Below are 21,322 nucleotides of genomic sequence, written 5' to 3' on the forward strand. Positions count from 1 at the left end.
AAGTATTGGAGTTCCTTGTTGATTAAGAAAAAGAAGTGTTAAGAGCTGGGCATGTTGGTTTAGCCCGTAATCCAGCACTGGGAAGTCAGGGACAGGAAGGTGAATCTCCCAGTTTAAAGCCAACCTGCTCTACATAATAAGTTCCAGGCCTTCCAGGGCTACGTGGTGAGACGCTGTCTCAAGGAAGGGGGAAAAAGAAAAGAGGGTTTGCTGATTTATGTCTTGTTCTAGAGTTTCTAAATACATTATAAAAACATTGCTTTAATCCCTTTGTTTTTAATGCTGTAAGGAAGAATTGAGTTTATCAATTTCAGTTCCACACACTTTTGCTTTTCCATCTGTAGTGTAATCCCTATCCCAGGGATTAGGATGAGGAACGAGTGAGTGCGTGAGAAGTCATCTTACTTCTCCTTATAGGCTTACAGTTTGCTTCCTGCTTTGTAATGGAGCGAGAACTGTTCTCAAACAGCACTGCAGCCAAAAGTAGCTCTGTAAACACTCCTGGCAGTGGAGCTAGGGGAATTACAGTGCTTGTTTCTCAGACTTCGGAGGCTTGGCCCTGAGCAGCATGGCCTTTTATTTCAGGGAAATATGAAAAATGCTTTATGCATGTCTTCCATCCCATTGCTTAAAAACAAAAGTTGGAAATGGATGCATTCTGAAAGTATGTTTCTTATAGACTAGAGCTGAACATATAGCTGGATATATAAATGAGAAGTGTTGTGGGCAATTGAACACTGAATTTTCATAGTGGCTCAACACAAAGTTACTGTGCACAGGTGTTTCCGTAATTGTGATGTATTGGGGAGATTCAGTGCTCAATGGTCCTCAAACCCACACTTCCACCTGTGTGTAGAATGGTTACCGGGCTGTGGTATAGAACATGCAAAATGAACAGCATAGCAGTTTTTTTCATGGGGGAGGGGTGCTGTCTTACATCAGTGTACATACTCTGTATTGCATGCTGAATTCTGAGAGAAGAAATTTCACTTTTTCTTTAGAAAAAAAATTATGAGTGTTTCTACTTGTACTCGTCCATGCTTTTGTGTTTTCTGTCATGAATAAATTCACTATAGTGTAGCTATCATGACTACAACTGACTCTTCTGAGGACAGAGGTCCTTGCTAACCACATACTCCTTTGTCCTTGTTAGAGTCGCTAACCTTATGTCACAGAGATGTGTGTCAGTATATATTGCTACAGGAAGTTGGTGTGCTGTCTGTGCCTTCCCAGCATGCACACTGGAACTCACATCCTCTATGTATTTGGAGATAGCCTTTTGGAGATAATTAGGATTAGGTAAAGCCACAGGAGAACCTTTAGAGTAATGGTTCTCAGCCTTCCAAATGCTTTATACAGTTCCTCATGTTGTAGTGACCCCCCCAAGCATAAAATTCGTTCCTTGCTACTTCATAGCTATAATTTTGCTACTATTGTGAATTGTATGTATTTGATATGTAGGATACCTGATAGGTGACCCTATTTGACCCCTAAAAGGATTGAAACCCACAGGCTGATAAATGCTGTTTATAAGCAGCTGTAAGAGAGTGATAGCTTCTTCCTGTTTACACTGTGTGAAGTGGCTGTTTGTAAACCAGAAAGAAGGCTTCTCCTCCAGAGTGGAAATGGCTACCCCTCTACAGTGATTTCAGGTGGTAGCCCAATTGACTAGACTAGTGTCTCAGGACATGGACTGTCCTGGGTGCTCCCCTGCAGGAGTTGCCTTTCACCCTAAGGTACAGTCTACACCTGCAGGGATTGGTGATTCTGGTATAAGTTGTGAGGACATCATTCCAGCCCGTTAGGGTGTTGTGGGGTCAGCAGGTGCCAAGGCAGTGAAGGGGACAAGTAACTGTGTTCAGTCTAGCCCTTACTTTTAACCTGTGACTCTGTGATAGATACCTGCAGGATGTCAAAACACTGGTGTTTTGAGGATTAAAGGTCCATTTCTGGCCTCACTTTACTAATGTTCCAGGGGCTGCCAGCCCACAGCACCTTTTGTTTTCACGAGACCAGTGCCACTGTCCTGTGTTGGGCAAATAGATTTCTTAGACATACTTTCTTTGTAGGAGGGGGTAGGGTGGGAGGAGTAAGGAGAGGAAGAAGAAAAGGAAGAGGAGGAGTGAGGCAAGGGGGGGGGGAAGAGAAAGAGGAGAAAGGGAAAGAGGGAGGGAGGGAGAGAGGGAGGGAGAGAGGGAGAGGGAGGTAGGAGGATGAAGAGCCATTCAGGTATGGAGAGCAATCCTGGGTAACAACTTATATTTAGATTAGCTAATTGTATGGGCATATTGTTATTGAGCATTACCAAACATATAAAGCCTTTGATTAATCTTTAAGCTTTAGAGTTTCATTTCTTACTGGGCCAGCATGGATGGTGGAATGGTCTGGACACAGCCCAGCCTTGTGGAGACAGCATGGAAGATTGGCAGGGCCATCTCCCATGCTGGCATCTTGTGGGTGTCAGGGCTGGTGTTTCTGGCTGGCCGTTTCTATCTGTGGTGCAGAACATGGTGGCTGAGTTAGGCAGCTAGGCAGAGCCACCTCAGCTTAGATAGTCGGCTTGACCAGTGGCTGTTTTAAATAATTACTTCAACAAAGTTTAGACATAAAGTTTTTGTGGTTCCAGCTTTTGTAAAAATGTTCTCTTTGTTGCTAGTATAAACACAAAAAGGTGACAGTTTGTATCTGTTTCTTACCAAACGAAGATGGAGTGCCTGTCTCCCATCTTACAATCTCTCTGAGGAGCAGAGATTATCCTCAGACTCTGAGCTCTTGTTTGAAGCTCCAGGCACAAGGTCTATAGGACGTGTTGCCGTGTATAGTTTCCCACAGCACACTCTCCTTACCACAGTGGTCAGGAGTACATTGACCTTCGAGGACCACAGTCTTTATGGCTTTGTCTTCAGGACATGTTTGATGTGACCTGTGTGTTTCTGAAGTGAGCACTCTGGAGCAAAGTGAAGCTACATTGGCTTTGTTTGTTTCAGCAGCATTGGGTTTGGATGCATGAGTAGAGAGGACTTGTTTTTACATCCTACAGGTTAAGATAATCTAATGCCCTGCTTTTGTTTTAACTGTTTAAAGCATAGGGTTTCAAAAGAGCAATTATTGGTTCCCCGTCAGCTGAGTTGGAAGCGATGGGATTTCCCATGGGCCTTAGTTGTCCCACAGGCATCTGTACCTGTAAGTCAGTACAGCTCCTCCATTAACACATGGTCATCAGCTGAAGCCTGTGGGTGTGTGCTGCGTGCTGACCTGAAGGTGGCATTGTGTTTATTATGGGCATCTGTTCTCCCTTCCCACCCATGCCTTCTTACAGCTTTGACGGTTACATCTTGATGTATAATTCCTTAATGACAGGTATTGACCACTTTGTCACATGCTTGTTTGCCATCTTTCCTTTAAAAACTGATCTTTACAATTTCATACACACATAATGTACTGTGCTCGTATTTCCCATCACCTTAATTCCCTTCCCTTCCTACTGACCCTCCTTTTCCTGCCAACAAGTGCTGCCCACACTTATGTCTGAATGTGTGCTTTACTGCACGTTGTTAGGTCTGCTGCACGACTCTTAACAAGGGCAAGTCACCAGAGGCTACACCATGAAAGAGTATGACTCTCCCCACCTGACTCCCATTACCCATAACTACCTATGGGTCCTCAGAGAGGGCTGGGGACCTTTGAGCCCATCCTCACAATGCAATGTTGATGGACTTTTGCAGGCGTCCCCCACCCCCACACACAAACATATATACTACATGTCATGTCTGGAGGGGGTTGTTAGATTGTGTGTGTGTTTGTGGCGGGGGAGCCTTTGGCTCTCTTAAAGATTGGGTTGTCTGTTGTCTTGTTCTGAAGGTTTGAAAGTTCTTGGCACATTTTGGGTAAGAGCCCTCCCAATCTGAGGCCTATCTAATTCTGTTGACCCTGACTTTTGTGAAGCAGAGGTTTTCGTTTTAGATTTTAGTTTTTGAGCCCCGGGTACTTTACTGCAGAGGGAAACCTCAAGAGACTTGTGTTTACCCCTTCCTCCATTGAGTCCCACCTCTGCTTCCTGCTTGTCCTCTGTCGAGTGTTACGACCTCAGCAAAGTTCTTAATGAATATCGAGGCTATTTCAAAATGCAACAAGCATAGGGGTTTGGTCATTTTTCCCACAGATGAGTCCTTTGGTTTTGTATCTAACAGTTGCCATGCCCAAGTGCCCTGTTATGTGCCCTTCCATCCATGCCACCCTCTAGCAGCTTACAGGTCACGTTCTACATTTTGCTCTGTGGTCTATACCAGGTTAATTTTGTGGCTTTAGATCTGTGTTCACACTTAATTATTATTCACATGAAGATACAAAGTGTTTGAACAGACCCTTTTCATTGTATTGCAGGTTGGTTTTGTGACAGCAGCTCTGCGTCCCTCTGAGTTTCTGGGTCCCTGCTCTCCTGCACTGATCTTTCTGTGTGTACCACAGTCTTGAGTGTGCTAGCTCCATGTGTAGTCTGGAAGTCAGACTCAGCATTTAAGTTTTGGAAAAATGTAAACATCCCATCCTATAGGTCCTGTCTCGTGGAACTCTTGGTCCTGTTTTTCCCCACAGTTCCCACGCCTTCCCAGGCTCCTTTGTGGTTCTCTGTTATACTGTTATAGCTCCATCTGCTCAGCATGTACTTTTAAATACTTTCTAGAAACCACAATGCTTTCCTTAGTTCAAGTTGGTCCCTACTTTCCAAATGGGATGAGTAGATTTAAACCAAGGGTCTGTGTCAGAGGGTCTCTCACCCTCTTCCTTCTCCCTCCCATCCTGTGTGGCTCCTCCCTCTTAGTTATTTTTCTGTGGCTATGACGAGATCATGACCAAAGCAACTAGAAAAGCAGACACTGGATCAGGGTTCACTACTGTTTCAGTGGGTGAGTCCTTGGCCATCATGGCATGGAGCATGGCAGCTGGCAACCATGGCATTGGAGCAGCAGTGAGAGCTCACATCTTATCCCTGGGCACGAGGCAGAGACAGGCATATTGTGAATAGTGTGGGTTTATGAAACCTCAAAGCTTACCCCCAGTAACGTGCATCCTCCAAGAAGACCATGCCTCCTCATCCTCCCCCAAACAACTCCACCAACCAGGGACCAAACGTTTAACTATATGAACCTATGAGGGATGTTCTCATTCACACTGCCACACTTCCGCAATAGAAACATGTATATTACTTGAATCTTTAAAAAACTTGGTATGTGTGCACATGTGTGCAAGTGTGATCGCCATGGGATCTGTGTAGAGGCAAGAATTTAACGTTAGAATACTTACTTTTCATCAATTACCTTTTCATCTTACTTATAAAAAATTAGTTCTATTTTATGTATATGAGTGTTTCACCTCTGAGTATGTGAGTACCATGCTATTGCAGTACCTTCAGAGGCCAGAAGAGGACATTGGATCTCTCAGAGCTAGAACTACAGACAGTTGTTGAAAGTATCTGCTCGGGATCCTCATGACCAAGTTTGAAGCACAAAGGAGATTTATTTGCCCCAGAGGGTCAGAGGGCAGGGATAAGAGACAGAGATAGGAGATAGAGAAGAGGAAGGGAGCAGGGGAGAGTGGGAAGGGGTATCTGTTCTTAGGGATAGAGAGGCTACAGATGTGGCCCATCAGCATATGGGGAAAAAAACCCTGGGTTAGGATGAGGTGTTTCATTTGAATTGGCCATTTTAATTAGGTGATCCAAAGGGGGCTTTTGATTTCTAGACTTCCAATACTTTTATAGCTGGATCTTATAGTCAGCCTCAGGAGGAGGAAGTAGCTAAATAAGGGAATAAGCTTTAGTGGCTAGCCTTAGGAATGTGATCTAATGGCTTTTAGCAAGGCAGAGGGAATGGGGAGAAGGGCAAGGCCTGCCAGAGTCAAGCTCACCACACTCAGGCTGCCCAGAGTCTTTAAGTTGTGAGCTGTCATTTGGGTGCCAGGAACCAAACCTGGCTCCTCTGCAAGAGCAGTGAGTGCTCTAAACCTCTGGACCATCCCTCTAGTCCCACCATAGCCTGTGAGCACTCTAAACTTTTGGGCCATCCCTCCAGCCCCACCATAGCCTGTGAGTGCTCTAAACCTCTGGGCCATTCCTCCAGCCCCACCATAGCCTTTTAAAAGGCAGGATCTTTCACTGATCCTGAAGTGTGCTCTGTGAGTGGACAAGTGGGCCAGTGAGCCCTGGAGCTGTGCTCTGTTCTGCCAGTGCTGCTGCTGCAGGTATGGATCACCACAGCCACCCTCCTGTGGCCTGTGGGGATCCGAACTCAGGTCCTCAGGGTCGAGCATTAAGAATTCACCAATTAGCCGGGTGGTGGTGGCGCACGCCTTTAATCCCAGCACTTGGGAGGCAGAGGCAGGCGGATTTCTGAGTTCGAGGCCAGCCTGGTCTACAGAGTGAGTTCCAGGACAGCCAGGGCTACACAGAGAAACCCTGTCTCGAAAAAACAAAAAAAAAACAAAAAAAAAAAAAAAAAAAAGAATTCACCAATTGATCCATCTCTGTAGTCCAATAATTGAGTATTTGTTGAATGTTTTTGATGCAGACTCCTCTAAAAGATGCTTTTCTTTCCCTGCCTCTTGACAATGAAGTGTATAACTTAGTTTCATTTTTTTGTTATACCTTTCATCTATGTACTGAGAAAGCAAAATACCAAGATGACTACAATGGTATGTACAATGTACTCTGTATGGCTTTCATGTGTGGCTTGATATTGAAAGACTTCCATCACAGCCATCTTAGGTATGTGGAGAAGCTTTCCTGCTTAGAACCAGATTAACAGCATACATTGGAACAGACTGATAACACTTTTCAGATCAGAAAGTACTCCATACTGTACAGGACACTCTGGAAATTAAGCAGTTCCACTGAGAGTAGAATATTTATGAGATAGCCTTTCAGTATGAGTGGAGGTGTGTTAGAATTGCTTTATCTTCATGTTTATGAAAATGGTTATATCCTAGTAGAACATTTGGTAATGAGTTTCTGTGAAGTTCATTTTAAGGTCTTTCAGATCATTTGTTTTTACTCTTAAGCGGACAGACCACTTATCTTTCTTAATATATATAGCTTGTTTCCCTTGGTTGTTTACCCGGATATGGGAAAAGTAAGATTCCTTTCACAACTCACGTAACTTTAACAAAGGATGACTGTCTTTCCGCTGTTGAGTGGTGTCAGAGGTATGGCAGCTTTGAACTCCACTCACGTGGTTAACTGTGTTACTTATTATCTTAGAGATTGCACAAATCTTCCCCCATTTGATGGGTCAAGTGTCACAAAGTATAGTCAGTCAAGTTGAAGTTTTTAAAAAAGATTGACAAATTTAATTAACTCTGTAATTCACTGCCAAAATTATAGTCCTTTATATAAAAATGACATAAAGATTAAATCTGACATTTCTATAAAAATTGCTTTATCTTTTAATTTCTTGAACATGTGAACCGTATTTATTTTATGGTCTGTTGAGTGCAGGCTGCTCTGAGAGATACACCTTACACTAGATGCTGTACACAAGAAGCATATGTTCTGCACAGCTCTGCCTCCTGGGTCACAGGCGGGCTGTTCTCAGTGTTGACTTGTTCCAGAGACTGACCTGTCGTAGAAGCCTCACTAAGTGAACTAATCTGCATAACAGTTTTTAGTATACATCTTCTTCCAGCATGTTCACCATGAGTAGTGACAGCACTGAGGGGATAATGCTCAGCACTGACATTGGACCAGGGTGTCCTTGTACCCCACGCTGGCCAGAACCATTGTCTCTTCTTACTAGTTAACAATCTCAAAAACCGTATCTGCTATCAGTACTACTCTGACCCTGTTACTGGTGATTGGCTCTTCTCCCATGGAACCTTTCTCACCGTCACAGAGTGAGCTTCATGACTCTGCCTACCTTCCCACTTCTCTGGGTTCCCTCTCCCGTTGTTGGATACACCGAGAGCAGTAGTTATCTGGTACAAGTGCATGCAGCTGATGCAAATGTTCTGAGGTGCATGGTGGTGCACCTCTGTCAGCCCAGGTCTCAGAGCCTGAAGCGGGACTGCCAGGTTTTGGTCAGAGATATGTAGCAAGACTCTGTCTCCTAAAGAAGAAAAGATAAGAGAAAAGAAAGAACCAAACTGAACATTTATAAAAAGGTGTAATAGTATGTTTGAGGTGCATGTCTTTTGATAAATAATTGGTGTCAGCTGTTTTATCTAGAGGCAACATGTTTTCTTACCACCTTTTTTTTTTTTTTTAAAGAAAAAAACAACTCAATGTCCCATATTAAAACTTTAAAGCAAAGATGTTAACTTTTTGGTTTCTCTGGGCCACATGTAAATGTTATTTCAAGTATTCTCTTTTGTTAATTTCTAAGAATTAATATAAGTAAGATTTTCTAGAAAAATTTTAAATAAGATAAAGATCTGTATAAGATCTTTGACTTGTGTGTGGGAAAATAGTGATGGAAGAAAATTGTTTCCTTGAATCATCTGTCTAAAATTACTACCACAATCCAAAGCATATTTCGAGTAAAAATTATATTAAAAATATGTTCTCCATTAAAATAATTTAATCAAATTCTAATAAAATAATAACAAAGAAGAAACAGAACAAATAATTGCTTATTAAAAGCAGCATTTATGAATATTTTAGAATTTTATTTACTGGCTGTACTTTTGTGTTTGGTAGTTAAAGTTTAAAAAGGCATTATTATGTATTATTTTCAGGTAGACTTTAAACACGTTTGATTAATTTTGATTCAAGGTTTTAAGTAAGGGCTTATATTCTGGCCATTATAATTGGACTAAAGTAATCAAGTGCTTCACACTTGATTATTTATGTAGCATTTCTTTGTTTCCTGTGTATTTAATAGAAACTCTTTGGGCTGGAGCTCAGTAAAGGAGTAGCCAGTTCTAACCTTGCTTCTCACTTACAGTTGTCCGCTGTAAGCACCAAGAGGAAACACTTTGTTTATGTGAAGATAGTAAGTTCTAGTTTAAGTTAATTAGTTAATTGATTAACTTTGCCTTGGGGATAGTCTCCAGGCTGATCTGGAACTCTTGACCCTCTCAGGTTCTTCAGAGCTGGGATTAAATGCATGTACCATGATAACCAGATAATTTCTAGTTTAGTTTTGAAGATGGATATTTTATTATTTTAAAAAACTTTTGTTTTCAATAAGTATAAGTGGGGTGAATTCTCTCTAGTTAAGTAAGTTATGTTGGATGCCTGTTTCTTTATGAAACATGTTTTCATGTGACCTAGGCTGGCCTTAAACTCCCTGAGAAGATGAGGGTGACTTTGAACTTCAGTCTTCCTGCTTCCTCTATCTGAGCATCCGGTAGTGTGTTACCAAGTACAGTTTATGTGATGGTGGTGAAGACCTCCACAGAGGGGAAACCCTCACTCAAGTCTCAGAAAGTCGCGACCACCCAGTAATCTGCTCGAGACACCGTGAACCGGAGCAAAAGCCAGATTTATTCGGGCATGTGACAGCTAGCTGCTGGTCAATTTGTATGCCCACGCAGGAGCTGAATTGACCCCGACAGCCAGTTTGAGAGGGGTTTTTAAAGGGAAAAACCACAAACCAGGGGATGGGGAGGGGAATGAGGGGTTGCTAAGGTGGCATAACATAAAAATAGAGGAATATTCCAAAGGAACCCAACCTACATGAGTCAGGGTCATGTGAAAACTCTCTGTATGCTTATCTTTCTCAAGAATGTGGTCCTGCCCCGATACTGCAGCCTTGCCCTGTCACTGCGGTTCCCAGCTTGGTTCTCAGCTTGGTTCCCAGCTTGGTTCCACCTAGCTCACCTGCATTCTTTCCTCTCTCTTTTCGGTCCCCCAGTTTCAGTAATGGTAACTGGTCTTTCCACATTCCTAACTTGCTTCATGGCTCGGTTTCTCAGAAGGTTTTCCATGTCCTTATAAAGAAAGCCTAAAGAATATTTTATATGTCTAAAAAGGATTCTATATACCCAGTATCTATAATTTTTCACTCTACAGTGGGATACAACTTGGGGGGGGGGTGTGCTTTCTAACAAGCCCTCTGTCAGCTGAGCTACCTTTTCAACTGCTTTGTGTCCCCCCCCCCTCTTTTTACTTTTTTAAGATTTATTTTGATTTATGCATGTGTGTCTCCAGGTGGGCGTGCACACAGCAGGTCTTAGATATCCTGGAGCTGCAGTTACAGGTGCTTGTGCGTCGGCTGCCTTGGGTGTTAGGAACTCAACTGGGAGAGCACTAAATACTCTTAACCTTGCACTCATCCCTCTAGCCTCACATTTAAGTCATTTTTATAAAAGTCTTATTTTAGATTTAATACCTCCTGAGCTGGTGTTTTTTTCCCGGTGATATTTGTGCAAGTCTTCGTTCTGAGTGTTTGTGGAACTCTTGCAAGTGAAAAATATTAGCTTTTTTGAGAATTTCATTTATTGTTGCAATGTACCTATATAGAAATCACTTTCAAGTGAGCTAGGGCTTTTATCCCCATAATTTTAATTTTAAACTTTTGCTTTAAGATTTAAAACTTGGGCTAGAGAAATGGCTCAGGTAGAAAAAAGTACTGTCTGTTCTTCCAGAGGTCCTGAGTTCAATTCCCAGCAACCACATGCTGGTTCATGACCATCTATACTGGGATCTAATGCCCTTTTCTGGCATACCGGTATACATGTTGGTAGAACACTAATGAATGAATGAAGGAAGGAATGAATCTTGAAAATAAAAAAAAAAATAGATACTCTCATGTAATTGTAAGAACTAATTTAGAGGACCAGGCAGTGGTAGTGTATGTCTTTAGTCCCAGCATTTGGAAGCAGAGACAGGTGGATCTCTATGAGTTCGAGGCCATCCTGGTCTAAAGAGCAAGTTCCAGGATAGCCAGTGCTACATAGAAAAATCCTGTGTTAAAAAAAAACAAAAAAAACAAAACCAAAACTGTTGCTGCCTGTTCGGGTCAGTCAGCAGGGTCTCCAGCACAGGAGTGAGGATGCATGCTTCCAATTCCCGCTGTGTCCTTCACTGTACCCCGCTTACTGGAGCTCCAACGTTGAGGCGCCACTTTGTAGCAACCCGAGCTGCCTCACGTTCTGGGGGCCATTTTGTAACCGCCCGTTCTGCTGCTCCGGTCCGCGGGTCAGGGCCTAGCAAGAGAGAGAGTGGGGACGGAGATGCGAAGAATGGAGACAAGACAGGGAGTCTGATCAAGTCTCGTTTATTGGAAGGAAATCCTGGGTATTTATACCCTTTACCACGTGCCTTGCCCTCGTGGACAAGCACAGCTGAAGGCACTGCGTCATGTGCCTTGCAGCATGGATATCACGTGCACCTAGCTAGCAGTGAGGAGACCACGTGCACCTAGCAGTGTGGATATCACGTGCACCTAGCTAGCAGTGAGGAGACCACGTGCACCTAGCAGCACGTGCACCTAGCTAGCAGTGAGGAGACCACGTGCGCTCAGCAGCTGGTGGCACTAAACAGCAAAACAAGATATGTGAGAAAAACAAGATGTTTATCAGAGTGTGCTCAGCTGTTTCGGGCTGTTGAAAACAAGTCTCTTGTCAGGGTATATGGCCTGAGATGGCTGCATAGATGATAGCCACTTTCGGCTAGGAGTTGGCTCCCAACACAAAACAACAAAAAAAGGGAATTAGAGTGATCTGGTGTCCCTTTACCTAGGTAATGTTTTGCAAAATCTGTCAGTTAATAGTTTGATCGGGATAATGAAAGTCAGGAGTTTCAGTAATTTTATTAACCTTTAATGTCTACATTGCTTAACCCAACTTTTCCAGCCTTGAAACTCTGGTAACCATTACTTTCTCTCTATTTCTGTAATTTCATCATTCCAAGAATGTCACATACAGAGCGATCAGGAGGCTGAGCCCGGAGGATTTTGAGGTTAAGGCCAGCTTGGGATCCCTAGAGATGGCCGGAGAAAATAGCCATTTTATGGATTTAGAGTGTTTTGAAGTGACTGAGGGCGGTGTGGCTCCAGCAGCCCCTTATGCTCCTAGGTTTATTTTCCATCCTCGTAGTTTCCTCCTCTGTGTCAACCTGAGTCGTTAGTGTGAAGTGACTTTCTTGTCTTCACCATACAGTTGGGTATATCTTTTAATCTACTCTGCTGGACTGGATCTTTTAATCGATTGTTAAGGTTTGGGCTTCAAGCTCAGTGTTTACTTCTGTTTTCAACCTGGGATCCATCCCTGTAGTCCGAGTGTCCTTGCTGTCCAGTAGCCTGACCTCACCTGCCCCCTCTGTGTTCTAAGACACCGACAACCTCCTTTACCCTACCCCCCCCATCCCAGCAGAGAGCACAAACACGTATTACCACTAAAAATACTTCATAATTCAAAATTTAAGAACTTTTTACTTCTGGAATCTTCTGCACTGTATTTTTTTAATCTCAGGAGACTCAACACTAAAAGAGAGAAGTGAAAGCAAACTGCTGAGGAGGGAGGCACTGTATTTTTTTTTTTTTATAAAAATGTCACCTCTAAATTGTACTTGAAAGTATGTTCATTTTTCTGTGTCTGTTTCTATTTGTTTGTTGGGACCCTAAGCATCTTCTTACACACACAAGCCTAGAGCCTTACTGAGACGCCTGAGCTGAAACTGAGGCTTTCTAAGGTCCTTGCCTCGTTCCCAGCAGCCAGACTTGCTACTTTTCCATTGCTCTTGAGTACCCCGCCCTCTTCCTGCTTTGTGGTCTAGTTGGAATGACTGCAACTGCATATAACGCTCAGTTGTTCTCATTATATGTCCTAACTGAATCATTGTCATTTCTTTTCTTTGATCGACTGTGGGAATTTCTGTAGAGATTTGCTGTGTACTATAATAGAAGTGTTATGTATTATAATGAGAAATATCAACCGTTGCATGTCGATTGTACAGTGTTTTGAGTTGCTCCAACAGCAGAATTCTGAAGTAAATTATTGTTGTAATTCTAAAATTTTATGTGTATGTGGGTACATGTGTGCATGCAAAGAAGGCAACCTTCAGTGTTATTCCTTAGGAGATAGCTGTTTCTTTTCTCTTTTGAGATGGCCTTCCAGGACTGCCCAGTAAGCCCCTGGGATGATTGTCTGTGTCTCTCTAATGCTGGGATTACAAGTGTGTGCCACCATGCCCAGCTTCCTACATGGGCACTGGGGCTGAAACCCAGCCCCGTATGTTCCGGATTGAGCTGTCTTTGCAGCCCCTTACTATAGGAGAAGGAAAAGTTCCTTTGGCTGGGTAGCATCTTGGCTGTGCCATCTTACCTGTTACTGGATTGTTCTTTTCACAGGATGATGGTCTAGAAGACAGTGAAAAGAATTTCTATGAATCTGATGAGGAGGAGAAGGAGAAGACTGGCAAGAAGAAGCCATATGCCATGGACCCAGACCACAGACTCTTAATTAGAAACACAAAGCCATTGCTTCAGAGCAGGAACGCGGCGGTATGTGGAGGCCCAGAAAGAACTTTCACAGATTTAAAAACAAATCAGTGGCAGAAAGTATGTGTGTCAGTGCTGAGCGTGTGAATGGAGGGTTCACACAGCAGGCACATTTGTGGCCAGCAGGGAGGATGTGGTATATGAGGTAAAGCTTTGGAGAGCCCGGTCTATATACTAACTATTTTTTAGCCTTCTTTGTTTCTAGATATGCACAGTCAGGTTCTGATGAGAATGCCTGGCTTGATACTCCATTTGCTTTTTTTCTGGCTGTATTAAGAGGCCTGTTCAAAGACACGAGCTCACTTTGTTTCTGAATTGATTGGTGTATATGAGGCCTTAGGTAAAGATGTAGGTGTGTCTCTCAGGTTTGCTATCATAGCTGAGAATAGCAGCTATGATGGCTTTCCACAGTGTTAAATCTACCTGATGAGACTAAAGTAGAACAGAAATGAAAGTGGCTGGGAATGTAGCTCAGTGATGGGCTGCATGCCTTCCATGTTGGAGGCCTCAAGGCAGTCAGCTCAGTTGGAATTGTCAGTAGTTAAAAATCGTCTTTGTTTGGATCTTGATATCTTCAGTTGTAAATAACCTTAAAGTGTAGACAAATATATACTAAGAAACATAGACCAGAACAACCAAGTAATGCAGTCTGACCTCTCAGTCTCCTCCTCAGGACTCAGTATTATGCCTTGTGACTGCCTTTACTCACAAGGGCTGGTAAGTATCTGGTGACATTAACCTAGATGACTCATAGTTTACAGAGTTTAAAAGACTTTTTTTTTTTCTACTCTTTCTTATTTGTAGAGTGCCCTTCTGGGTTTGTCTGATTGCTTTTTTCTTTTTGTTTTAAGATTTAGTTGTTTAATTTTATGTGTATGGATGTTTTGTGTGTGTTTATGATGCATGTCTGCACACCCACAGAAGTTAGAGGAGGGTGTCACATGCCCAGAAACTGGAATTCTAGATGGCTGTGAGCCACTGTCCTCAGAAAGACCAGTAAGTGCTCGTAGCCGCTGAGCCATGGCTCCAGCCCTGTCCACTGGCTCTGAGTGTCATTGAACTCACTCTCTTGTACCTCGCATTTACTGCTGCCAGTTAAGGGCTTAACGATTGAAGTTGAACATTTCCCCAAATTTGTTTTAATTAAGAATATAGTGAATTGTTTTCTTTACTTTGTAAAACTTCATATATGAGGACTTCCCTGACTACTTCTTTTCGGTACTTTTTTGAGAATTTGGCCATTAGAAGTTTATATATCCTAGAAATTACCAGGTTTATAAAACTTACTATTAGTGATGTCATTTCCAAATCATTATCCAAAAGCCCAGTTATAGTAAAACATGAATTCATTGATAACTGTTAAATATATGCTGATGGTTTGGTATGCCCCGCCGGAGTCTGCTTAGTAGCTGTCGCTTGCTGCCTGTTAACTCACTGTTAGCTTCATTGCATCTCGGGAGTTGGTTTTAGGATTCAGATGCTTGTTGACAGTGTCAGGGCTGACTCCTAGGCTTCTTTGTTATTTCTGTGCATATTTGGGGGTCCCTGCTTATTTGCAGTGCACCAAATAGGCTGTCATGGTTTTGAGCACATTGAGTTACCTTGTTTTGTATATGTTTTAAATTAAACCTGACTTTTGAAGGATTATGAAGCATTAAAACAAACAGACGCCTTAGTCTTGCCAGGTGTAGTGGCTCATACCTTTAGTCCCAGCACTTAGGAAGTAGAGGCCGGTGGGTCTCTGTGCTGGACTACTTAGGAGTTTTAGGCCCATTGGGACTGAGATCCTGTTGCAAGCGAGCGAGCGAGCAAGTAAGCAAGCAAGCAGGCAAGCAAAAACTTGTTCTTACCTTTCAAAGGTGATTATGGGAGTTTGTTTCAGAAAGCTGATGGGCCAGTGTTATGACTGCACTGGAGGCAGAAACGGGAGCTCCGAGGCTGTGCTAGCAGTCTGGGACAATCATGACACCCATGGTTCAGAAGAGTGTGTGGTATAGGATGCTTGCTTTCTTTGTGAGTGTGGGCTACTGGAGAAGGCCTGGGGGTCGAGTCTGGATTGTGGAGTTGTGAGAGTTTCCCTAGTAGATTTTACATATTGGCTTTCAGATTTCAGATGTGGCCTTGAAGAAACCTTAAATTATTTTATCTTATCTTATTTTATTTTTTGTAGATAATGAGGCAAAAGGAAGGTCATTTTATTCTTTTGTGTTTGGGAGTAGTGTAACTAATATATTCAAAAGATGACATACCAAGTGGAAGCTGTGTCTTGATACACATAGAAAATACAGTTTATATTCTTGCATATGGGTTTGGATGTTTCCTTTATGGAACAGATGAGGACATGAGGTACTGTTGTTGTAGAGTTCTCAGGTTCAATTTGAAGGCCATAAAGGCAGCTTAACTATTATTATTTTTATGAATTACCAAGAATTTAGGACCCCTCAACTCTTTTGTTGTTGTTGGTTTGGTTTTTGTTTTTTAAGGTGATTTTTAGCTTATGAAGACTGTCCTTAACCATCTTGAGGTGTGGTATGCTATCTGGACAGGCCTGAAACTCTTGCTTATACCTCTTTGAACTTGGGGACTGTGCAGAAGTTAATTTGTATCCGTCTTCTGGGCCATTCTTGTTGGTTTTGATGCTGTCTCTGCAGGCACATGCTGATTTGGATGTTTGGTGGGAAGGTAAATGCAGAAGCATGTAAGAAAAGCACAGGCTTGTCTCACTTGAGAAGAGTGCTCTTACCCTTGCCCTGGCTCTGGCCTATTTGAAGACTTATTCTAAAGCTGTGCATCTTAAAAAGTCAGAGGCCTGCTGACACTTCATTATTGCTACATTGTAAATCATTTCCCTTTATTTCAGATGGCTCTTTGCTCCCACAGTAGCTGTGTACTTTAGAAGTGATGCTTGCCCTTTAGAATGTCTGTGTTGGACAGCAGGACCCAGATGGACAGTTGCCAGTTTTTTGTTTGTTTGTTTGTTTTAAAGGTCCGGGGTTGTTGTCACCTTGGGTAGTTGGTGTAATGGCATTTTCTTTTCTCAGTATGTGTTAGGTTCCTGCACTACAAATTGCCACAGTCTAGGTGGATGAGAAGCATAGATAGAAACATTCCAGGAAGCAGGAAGACTGAAGTCAGGTGTAAATAGTCTGAGTCCCTCTCTTCTGTCTCTGTGTGGATACAAGAAGCTGTCTCTTTCTCTCTCTGGAGGTGCTTGTGCATGGTCCTTGCATTTCTTGATTTACAGGTGAATCACTCAATTCTGCTCTCAAATGCAAGCACTTCAGCCCACTACAGAGACTTGGGCGTTTCATTTCACTTCACAGGAATTCTGAAGGTGCTCAGAGGAGACAGTGCTTGAGCACAGGGCTGGAGCACAATTGTGTGAGCATGGGGGGAGGGCACTGCTGCTTAGATGCTCACTGTGCCTTTTGGGACCCTTCTTCCAGGTGGTGATGGCTGTCGCTCAGCTGTACTGGCATATCTCACCCAAGTCGGAGGCTGGTGTCATTTCCAAATCGCTGGTACGCTTACTTCGCAGTAATAGGTAGGTCATGGTTTGCCTGAGTCTTTCCTTCTTTGTTCTCAGAGGTGAGGTTGGAACAACCTAATTCATCTCCCAGTCCTGGGACATGTAGTTGACTATTTCATAAGTAAGGTCTCATATTAATGGGTTATTATAAAATGATCTCAATCTTAATGAAAAAGAGGAAGTTTTTAGCTTCAAGCCCAGAGAGATTAACGTATGCTCCGATGTAGAGGGCATGTGCCTTACTTTTATGGGTTTGACAGTCTTGCTGTTTTGAAGTTTTAGTTATTCTGGAATCACTGAAAACTTGAGTGATATGTCTTCAGCTTGGTGTGCTCATATGTTAGAGATGACCATGGAGCAGTGCAGGGCCGTGCGACGTCATCTGTGCAGATACCTGCTTCATACAGAATTGGAGTGTTCAATCACTAGTTTCTTCTGTTTAAAAAAGATATATGTGTGTGTGTGTGTGTGTGTGTGTGTGTGTGTGTGTGTGTGTTGGAGGGGGGTGGTTTATGTGCACTTGGATGTCTCTGGGGAATATGAGACCAGAGGAGGATGACTGGCATTCTGCTGTGATATTATGCCAAGTTCCCTTGAGACAAAGGTCTCTTACTAAACTTGGTAGGTTGGTGCTAGCCAGCCCCAGGGAGCCTCCTGCTTTACCCTTTGCAGCATTAGAGTTATAGGCTCACATGTGGTCACTCCTAGCTTTTTACACGGGTGCTAGGGATTTGAACTTGGGTCTTCATGTTTGCACAGCATGACCTCTTATCTGCTAAACTATCTCATTAACCCCCAAGAGTAGCTACTAGGAATAACTACTTCCTTTAAAAAATGCTGTTTCATGTATGTAGATAGACATGGCCAACTTTCAAAATTTTCCTTTATATAAGTCAGTTCAGATCAGCAATTTGAAAAAACTTAGAGTTGCCATGATGAGTTGTTTCAAATTTAGTGTCTTTATCATTGTTCTGCTGGTCAGTGTACCCTAGACATTTTACAGTTCTAGCTGCTTGGTTTACTGGTTTTCTCTCACTGAGTGCTTATTTGCACCAGCTGGATGGGAAGGCACATGCTTATCTTTGTACCTATCTCCTTGGTCCACAATCTGAGCCTTTGGTCACCTGATGCTGTTTGAGGAACAGTTTCATCAGTGCCATGTTCCTTTACTCTATCTCTGTGTTAACAGTATTTCTCTTCAGTGGGGAGTTCAAGTGAACTAGAAAGATCGAATGCTTCTTTGATATAAGGGCCTTACTCAGATTAATGTGAATATAGTATAGATTTATCCTGTATTAGGAGTCAGGGGTAACATGACTGGTTTTTAACCAGGTCTTCATTCTGATGAATGTCACTCTGAGCCTTCTGATGAGAATTTAGTTCGCACTGTGTTTACATATCCCACATTCATCCTAAGAATACACTTTTCCCCTTAAGAGTGCAAAGCAACAGTCTTGGTCTTGTATTTTGAGATACAGTATTATAAAGTTAGTTGTAACTTTATCTCATGATATACCACACACATTCTTTTTTGAGTATTTTAGAGTAAAAATGTATTGAAAAGAAGATAAAGATACCTCATATTTACTAAAATCCTTGAGTATTTAAGATTTTTCTTTACACTGAGTTATACAAATTCTTTTTAATTGTGTTGTTTTCTCAAAGATGCTTCATTGGATATATCTACTGAAATTTCTTTTAACTTCTAGGGAGGTGCAGTATATTGTATTGCAAAATATTGCAACTATGTCAATTCAGAGAAAGGTATGTATATTGTGAGCATTTAACTCTTAAGACGCAAACGAGCACATGGGTGTGATTAACGTACTCACACTTTTATTTTTGTTGACCTAGGGTATGTTTGAACCTTACCTGAAGAGTTTCTATGTCAGGTCCACTGATCCAACTATGATCAAGACACTGAAGGTCTGTATGCTTCGTACAGGTTCCATAGCACCTGTGTACTTTGAAGAGCTATGGGAGTAGCTTCTAGCAACTGTAACTGGGTTCTTTACGTGGCTAGGACCAAGTTATGTCCTTGTTTTTACACTTTACCAACTGAGCGATTTCCCTAGCTCCATAAATTGGAATTGCTCCCCCCCCTTTTTTTAAAAAAAAATGTATTTGAAATTGTTCTTTATACCTTGCATCTTGTATTATTGTGTGTTGGTCATAGTACTACTTCCAGGTACGTTCAGTTACCTGTATCTCAGATAATTTAACACCCTGAAAGAGACAGACATATACATTTAAGCTTTGTGCTTTAAATGGACATTGGAGATTTGAATTAAGTCTTATAATAAAAAAGTGGGGTTGATTCTGTGGGAGATTTGTGAAAAATGATAATGGAAGCATTTAAAATAACCTTTTTTGTGAGTGTTTCCGTGGTTGGTAGGGTGTGTGGGTGTTTCGAAGGGCTGAGAGTAGAGTAAACAGCTTTTCCACCACAGACTGAGAAAGCCTTCGGTGTACAGTGCAGCGAGGGCTCCAGAGTGTGATGCTGCGACAGCATGGCACCTACTCGGGCATTGGAGCATTTCTCTACACCGTGTGCTGTCTATGTAAGAGATGTTGCTAACTAATAGAGAAAGACAAGGCACTCTTTAGATACTGAGACAATGCCATTCACATGGAAACTGGCTTTATTCATGAAAGTTGGTGAAACACAATGATATTTTTAACATCAACAACAAACAAACTCCTACTTTATAATTATGGAATGTTTCAGGTCACAAATGTTAGCCAAAGGACTGGGTAATTTTACAGTCAAGGGAGTAACTAACTGCTGTATTTGATACTGAGTTGAATCTTTGCACTTACATGCTGTTAAGATAGTTAGTGAAACATAAACATATAGAACAGTTGTGTGGAAGCAAAACCGTGATGTTAATTTTCTGATTGTTCTGATTTTGTTTCATCTATCAAGCCTGTAGGCAGCAGTATTTGGGGATGATTTTGCATCAGTTTGGCAACTCTATCCTATGTGTTTTAGTGAAAAATAGTTCTATGTAATATACATTGAGATTTGAGATTATTTTTTAAAAGTTGTATGAACAAAGACTTGTGTAGTTGCTTAGCATGCTCAAAGACCTAGGGTAGTTCCCCATACTGCCAAAAATGAATAAAGTTTTTCAATTTGAAAAATATTTTAAAATAAATACCCCATGTGGTACTGCAGGTCTGTAATGCCAGACTTCAGAGGGAATGTCAGTAAGATCAGGTCATTACTTACGTAGTAAATTTGAAGCCTGCCTGAGATACATGAGACCTATCTTACCCTACACCTAAAATTTTTTGTCTCAATAGTATTATTATCTAAATAAAATGAATAGAACATGTCAAGTCATGTTCTTAGAGAACAGGTTCCCAACAGATACACCAAAATAAATGAACTATACACAGAATATATATTTTTTCTGTAGTCTCTGTCTTTTAATTAGAGTGTTTATAGCATTTACTGTTAATGCAGTACTTGATATGAATATGCTGATAGACATATCAAATTGGTTTTCTGTTGGTATCATCTGTTAGTGACTACCTTCAGAGTAATTAAATCATTTCTGTGGGTAAAACATATTTCTAACAACCTCAGTGGGTGTAGACTTTTAATTTCATAGTTCTTACATTTATAAATCCAGGAATAGAGATTAAAATTGTCTAAGCATCTGGGTAGGTAGGAAATAAGGTAGCCAATCAAGAAAATTAATTGATATCCGGAAAAAAGAAGTACTACATGAAGGACAAATTGTTTTCTAACTTTATTAATAAAAAATACAAGTTAAGCTAACAAATTGTTTAGGTTAATTAGATATAAATTGTGAAATTAAGATAATTAGTGAAGATGTGGGATTTATTTCCTAATTATTTTTTTTAAGAACTATGTAATTATCTAGTCTCTGTAGATTTAAGGAAACAAACTAAGATCACCTCAAGGGTGTAGAGCTCCATATGACAGTAATTTTTTTTAAAGACTCAACTTTTAATTCGATGTTTAGCCTCTATTAAATTCACCTTTTTGTGTTTTAAAATGTTTACTTTCTGTTTTTTTCTGCTATAGCTTGAAATTTTGACAAACTTGGCAAATGAAGCCAACATATCAACTCTTCTTCGAGAATTTCAGGTTTGTATACAAAGCTAATTATAATTTCTAAAATATGTTCAATCTTAAGTTAAATATGCCTCCTACTCAATCTAGAAATATACATTTGCACAAATAAAAGAGATTTAAGAAAAGATCACCAGCTAGGAAGTTTTTCTGTTCTTGAGAATAAACATTAACTACAAATATAGACTTAAAATAAACAGAACAGCTTTGTATTTCTTTTTCTGTTTCCATAGCACTGGAAAGACTGGCTTATTA

The 21,322-nt window shown here is 41.4% G+C and overlaps 1 protein-coding gene across 1 annotated transcript in view; it reads left to right on the forward strand.

Annotated features, from left to right (window-relative positions):
* The window catches only part of Ap3b1 (adaptor related protein complex 3 subunit beta 1), a 194,903-nt gene that overhangs the window by 59,164 nt on the left and 114,417 nt on the right, over positions 1 to 21,322 (forward strand). The window contains exons 8-12 of the mRNA XM_028760108.1: positions 13,284 to 13,436; positions 16,880 to 16,977; positions 18,672 to 18,726; positions 18,817 to 18,888; positions 21,020 to 21,082. Of these exons, the coding sequence (XP_028615941.1) occupies positions 13,284 to 13,436; positions 16,880 to 16,977; positions 18,672 to 18,726; positions 18,817 to 18,888; positions 21,020 to 21,082 (441 nt within the window). The remainder of the gene's footprint in view (positions 1 to 13,283; positions 13,437 to 16,879; positions 16,978 to 18,671; positions 18,727 to 18,816; positions 18,889 to 21,019; positions 21,083 to 21,322) is intronic.

This window comes from Grammomys surdaster, unplaced genomic scaffold (assembly GCF_004785775.1).
Source record: "Grammomys surdaster isolate TR1022 unplaced genomic scaffold, NIH_TR_1.0 126391, whole genome shotgun sequence".
NCBI classification, from domain to species: domain Eukaryota; kingdom Metazoa; phylum Chordata; class Mammalia; order Rodentia; family Muridae; genus Grammomys; species Grammomys surdaster.